The following is a 6000-nucleotide window of genomic DNA, read 5'->3' on the forward strand; positions in this document are numbered from 1 at the left end:
TATACATAGCTGAAAGCATCTGAGTAGTGCACAAGAGCCACATGAGGCATGACAGTCATTTTTTCTTTGTTATACAATTGCACTGGAATTTGACTTTGTATTGATACATATATAACATATATCTCATCATTAACCACAGACTTTAGGACTTCAAAATATATGCATTGAGCATACTTTAAATGTGAAGCGTGTTGTTTTTGTGTTATTTTTTTGGATTGTTAATGCTTTCTCTTAATTGTCTTAGGCAATTTTAATATTAATATGCCTTTTGTAGGTTGTTTTCCTGTAAAAGTGTAGCACTGTTTTGTGTCTATGGCTCTGTGTTGCTGTCAAAACATTGCTCTGTTTGTTCAAGCATCCTAATCGGCGCGCTTCATTTTATTCATTTGCATTGAAGTAATAGCAAATATTAATAAGCATTTGTTTAACAGAATCAGAAAAAACATTGTTATTTTCCAACATCCTACATGTTCTTTGTACTGTATTGATTTGTCCACCTAAAATACATTTTTGGTGATAAGGATGAAAAGGGAAGGGAAGAGATGCTGGATGACAGATGTTTGAATAAGAAATGAATGTATGAAATCCAAATTTTATATAATAATATATATATATATACTATATATATATACAGTATCTCACAAAAGTACACCCCTCACATTTCAGCAAACATTTTAGTATATTTTCTCAAGGGACAATACTTTAGAAATGAAATTGAATATATTAGAGAGTAGTCAATGTGCTGCTTATTTAGCAGTATATATTTACTGTCCTCTGAAAATAACTCAATATACAGCCATTATTGTCAAAATAGCTGGCAACAAAAGTGAGTACAAACTAAGTGATAACAGCAGTACCTTGTTTATGCCACATGTCCTATTCATCATGTTCATGTGTTTGTCTGCTTGACAGGACCATACAAATTTGTGTATCTTGTATTAGAGCAGTTAATATGTGTGCTTTGAGTAGAATTCTCTCATACTGACCACTGGATGTTCAACATGGCACCTCATGGCAAATAACTCTCTAAGGATTTGCGAATTAGAATTGTTGCTCTCCACAAAGATGGCCTATATAGGCTACAAGAAGATTGGTAACACCCTGAAACTGAATTACAGTACAGGCCAGGGTCATACAGAGGTTTTCCAAGACGGGTTCCACTCGGAATAGGCCTCGCAAGGGTCGATCAAAGAAGTTGAGTCCTCGTGCTGTGCGTCAGGTGCAGAAGCTGGCTTCAAAAAACAGATGCATGAGTGCTGCCAGCATTGCTTTAGAGGTTGCAGAAGCGGAAGGTAAGCTTGTCAGTGCTCAGACCATGCGCCGCACACTGCAACAAGTCGGTTTGCATGACTGTCGTCCCAGAAGGAAGCCTCTTCTGAAGCTGGCTCACAAGAAAGCCTGCAAACAGTTTGCTGAAAGAGCATGAATTACTGGAACCATGTCCTGTGGTCTGATAAGACTAAGATAAACTTGTGTGGCACAAATGGTGTCCAGCATGTGTGGTGATATCCTGGTGAGGAGTACCAAGAAAATTGTGTCTTGCCTACAAGTATGGTGGTAGCATCTTGATCTGGGGCTGCATGAGTGCTACTGGTACTGGGGAGCTGCGCTTCATTGAGGGAAACATGGATTCCAACATGTACTGTGACATTCTGAAGCAGAACATGATGCCCTCCCTTCAGAAACTGGGCCGAACAGCATGATAACGACCCCAAAAACACAGCCAAGATGACAACTGCCTTCCTGAGGAAGCTGAAGGTGATGGAGTGGCCAAGTATGTCTCCAGACCTGAACCCTATTGAGTACCTGTGGGGCATCCTCAAGCGGAAGGTGGAGATTGTCATTATGGAGGAGTGGAAGAGGATCCCAGCAACAACCTGTGCAGTTCTGGTGAATCCCATGCCTAGGAGAATTACGGATAGATAACAACGGTGCTCACACAAAATATTGACACTTTGGACACAGTTTTGACATGTTCACTTAGGGTGTACTCACTTTTGTTGCCAGCTATTTTGACAATAATGGCTGTATGTTGAGTTATTTTCAGAGGACGGTAAATATATACTGCTGTACAAGCAGCACATTGACTACTCTATAATCTATCCAAGTTTCATTGCTATAGTATTGTCCCTTGAGAAAATGTGAGGGGTGTACTCACTTTTGTGAGATACTGTATATATATATATATATATGTTGTGATGTAGTAAATCTGGTTAATTTGTTCTTCTTTTTTGTTGACTTGTAGAAGTCCTGAATGGCCGGTAACTTAAAAATTTAGTGGGTGAAAAAGTTAATTTCAAACCCTGCTTATACTAATGGCAAAGATTCAGTATTTGCGTAGCAAGACTCATTATGACCTTTCAATATATATATATATTTCCACAGCATTAACAAAGCAAAGCATGAGCCCAAGTTAATTATCTTTTAAAAACAGGTCAGTATATGGTCATTTAAATTTGCTGACATTCTGCCACTTTGTTAATGTTCATGAATGGTGGGACATTAGTATGGTTACTCATTGCTTTTATCACAATGTTTTTAAAATGTGTACATGTCTGCACTTCAGTGAACATTCGTGACATAAGTTATACAGTCTTTAGAAAATGTAAGGGTTTGCTATCAAATAGGTTCTTTTTGGCTGGCATTATCAAAATGAATTTTTTTTTTTTTTTTTAATGTGTATTATTTAAATATGTTTCAATGTAGCTGCATGATGATGATGCATGTTATAACCAAAAGAGGGAGCTGTGTTGAAATGTAAATATTTAGATTTAATTTAATTACATTCAGAGAACTGAATCAGACTTCCAGTCTGTAGTCTGGACTTTTCTAGTTTACCTATCGCCAGGCTTTAAAAGCCACTTATGTCATTAACCCTGACTTTCTCTAGCAGAGACTTGGCTCAGTACAGACAGTCTGTTATGTCTCCAAGACACCAGCTGGCATGAGAATACTTAGCGGCAGACAGTCATAATAAGAACAGTTTTCAGAGGGTATTAACCTATTGAAGATAAATTGACAAGACCTCGGATGACCCAACATGTAATAATGCTTAAAAAAGTTCATACATTTCTTACTTAGGCAATCCTTTTTTCTTTGAATCTTTTAAAGTTGTTGCATTGACTGTATATTAACTGTGTTACCTCAGCAAAACACATACCTGAAATTAACATTGAAAGATAGATCTTCTGATAGACCTAATTGAATTCATATCATCACTATGAAAAACACATCTACATAAAATGTTTTAAATAGGCTACTCTTAGGAATGCAAATATCTTTGATTCTTTGCAAAATATATTTTTTGCTGCAAATATAATTGGAATAGTATAATAGAAAATGGAATGGTATGTATATGGTATGGAATGATATGGTAAGTAATTATGATATAATTGTAATTTCTTAACATTTGTCCATTCTCTAAGAATTAATTTAATTTTTATATGCATTTAATTTGTTTGGAACCAACAGTTATATAATATCAGTTTACAGGAAGACGGCACTAGCCTAGTACACTTTTAAAAAACTATTGTTTAGTTTATCTTAAAAAAGCCTTACAATTTTGACTTCATTGAAATTCAATTTTGAGTTAATACAATGAGGTAGATTGGTTTAATAAATAGAAACTCAATATATTATGTTTTCTGAACCACATTAATGGTCTAAGTTGATTTGACACAAGATAAAAAGTTGTAATAACAAATCATGAAAATATTTTTTTTACAGTGTGGATAACTTGATCTTCTTTTGGCTACACAACACTTGTTTTACCCCAATTATCTCACTTCTGCAAACATTTTCCCATTTTAAAACAGGTCAGTATGTTTATTTATGTTTATTAATGTTCATGAATGGTTTGGCATTACAGAAACTATGGTTACTCATTGCTTTAATCACAATGTTCTAAACGTATATGAGTAAGTTTTCCCATAATCTCTATTATGTTCCCCAAACAGAAATATTTCTTGTCCTTTGTTATTTATTTTTTTAATATGTTGATTCTGTTTTTTCTTGGCATTGGTTATCAGTGCAAATGTGCTGGAATATAATGTCTCTTTCAATTTGAATGGGGCATTCAAACTGCTCCATTTTAATGTATCCATTTTAATATATTTTAAATTTGCAGTAATCTGTAAAGAATCCTTCACCAGACTGACTTCACACCATGGCCAGTGGTCCTAAAGATGATATGCAAAGCAATACACAATCCCCCACCCCTGTAAATTCTATAAAAAATGACTTAAGTTTTGTTTAAAAAATATTTATTGTCACAGACACTTAAGACACATTACTTGACTCCCTTGAGATAAGAAGTTAATTGATTTGATGTCTCCCTGATACACATGCATCTCTACAGCACTGAAATGGAATGACAGTGGATGCCTCTTCTTTTGCCAGCATGCTAAAGGAACCCATCTTTGTTTCCTCTAACAGCTTAGCAAGCCCCTGTAAAATGAGAGATGAGAGAAATCAGACAGAGAAATCCGAACTCTATCTTTATCTGCATATTTAACTGTAGCTAAATTGAGAGCCTGACTTCTGTCCGTGAACTTACCGGACTGTAGCACGGGCTGGAACTGACCAGCCATGCAGATCTCGTCCTGTTTCTGGCGGACGATGCGCTGGATTGCAGGAGGTAGGCCACGGGGGTTGCGTGAGAAGATCAGGGCATAGCCGTCATCGCATGTGCCATCATCCTTCAGAGTGCGGCAAGCATAGGTGATAGCATAGTTGTCGTAGTCGGTGTCAATGACCCAGTAGTTGTCACCTTTATTAAGAATAAACAATAAAAAATGAGCCAATTGAGTCATGTGACAGTAATGGGTAAACATGTGATAATATAAATGTCTTCTGACCTCCACTAGACAGATAGCTAGCCAAGCCCTGATAGCTCATGAACATCTTGCCAGGAGTGGTAGGGTCAGGTACAGTGTATTGGGCAGCCATGTCAGCACACACAACCCAGAATCTGTAAAGAGTTAGCAGGATTAGCATTAACGTGACATCACCACTAACATTTTTAAACATGATTTCTAAATCAAACCAAAATACGCAAGCAGAATTAGCATTTTGTGATGCCATTGCTGTCATATATTAAAACTTGATATCTGAATCTACCCAGAATCCTTAAGCAGCAGGATTAGCATTAGCATATGACATGATTTCTGTCATATATTTAGACTTGATTTCTGAATCTACCCAGAATCTGTAAGCAGCAGGATTAGCATTACCATGTGACGTCATTGCTGCCATGTGTATTAAACTTGGTTTATGAATCAGTCATTGAATTGAATGCTTCATTACAATCATACTTTCAGATTTTCCACTAACCCGAAAAGAGTTACGCGGCCCTTTGAAGAGGCAGTCATGGTGCCATCGTCATCAATGGTGTATTCTGCAGAGATGTTGTCCTGGAGGAAGAGTCCCTCTGGGTCTTTCTTCTGCTGAGCGTACCATTTGCCTGCATACTACAAGGTACAGTAAAGCAGGTCAGGTCATCCTGCAACATTATTAATGAGCAAATGTTTATCTCCACCGAGATCATCAAATAGCATACTACATACTCTCTTGGGGTCAAAGTCGTCCTTGACTATAAAACTGTCCACAACGCAGGAGACGGACCAGCAGCGCTCAATGTAGGACAGGAAAACCACCAGCAGGGCAAACTTATAGTATTCCATTCTGAGTAGCGGAGAAGGAAAGCACCGGTGAAGCAGTCTGATGCAAAGCTAATCAGCTCAGTTGTTATTTCTAACAGTCTTTTTCATAACAGTTTAAACTGCAGGTTAGTTAACCCAGAGGGCCTACATAAAAACTCTAGATCTTACCTGTTTGTTTTGTTGTTGTATGGACTGAACGAAAGCAAGGATCTCTCTGTGGTTCTCCACAAGGCTGTGTTGTCTACACTGAGCAGCAAGAGCCCTTTTATACCAACTCTACAGACAGGCTTATTGATTATTTTCACTTCTTGTGACTAAATAAGGTTCTTAAATCTATGGT

At 37.1% G+C, this 6000-nt stretch overlaps 1 protein-coding gene across 2 annotated transcripts; it reads right to left on the reverse strand.

The window, feature by feature from the left end:
- Window positions 1-4245: 4245 nt before the first annotated feature.
- rbp4l (retinol binding protein 4, like) lies at window positions 4246-5712 on the reverse strand. 2 transcript variants are annotated; one of them, XM_056243047.1, is made up of 5 exons: window positions 5565-5712; window positions 5332-5468; window positions 4857-4969; window positions 4556-4768; window positions 4246-4446 (listed from the first exon to the last, which is right to left on the reverse strand). In XM_056243047.1, the coding sequence occupies exons 1-5, from the start codon at window positions 5679-5681 to the stop codon at window positions 4436-4438; spliced, it is 591 nt and encodes a 196-aa protein (XP_056099022.1). In that variant the 5' UTR covers window positions 5682-5712; the 3' UTR covers window positions 4246-4435. The 2 variants fall into 2 exon arrangements, with proteins under 2 accessions (XP_056099022.1, XP_056099023.1); XM_056243048.1 differs by having other exon boundaries at window positions 4246-4434; window positions 4552-4768.
- Between the last annotated feature and the right edge of the window lie 288 nt (window positions 5713-6000).

The sequence above is a fragment of the Rhinichthys klamathensis genome, unplaced genomic scaffold (assembly GCF_029890125.1).
Source record: "Rhinichthys klamathensis goyatoka isolate OS25496 unplaced genomic scaffold, OSU_Roscu_1.1 h1tg000771l_1, whole genome shotgun sequence".
NCBI classification, from domain to species: domain Eukaryota; kingdom Metazoa; phylum Chordata; class Actinopteri; order Cypriniformes; family Leuciscidae; genus Rhinichthys; species Rhinichthys klamathensis.

Excerpts from the sequence above, each read along its gene's own strand:
- rbp4l (XM_056243047.1), bottom strand. The coding sequence starts at position 5,681 with ATGGAATACTATAAGTTTGCCCTGCTGGTGGTTTTCCTGTCCTACATT. Across the intron at positions 5,469-5,564 it reads ACGACTTTGACCCCAAGAGA|TATGCAGGCAAATGGTACGC; the intron begins GTATGTAGTATG and ends TGTACCTTGTAG. Across the intron at positions 4,769-4,856 it reads TAGCTATCTGTCTAGTGGAG|GTGACAACTACTGGGTCATT; the intron begins GTCAGAAGACAT and ends TTCTTAATAAAG.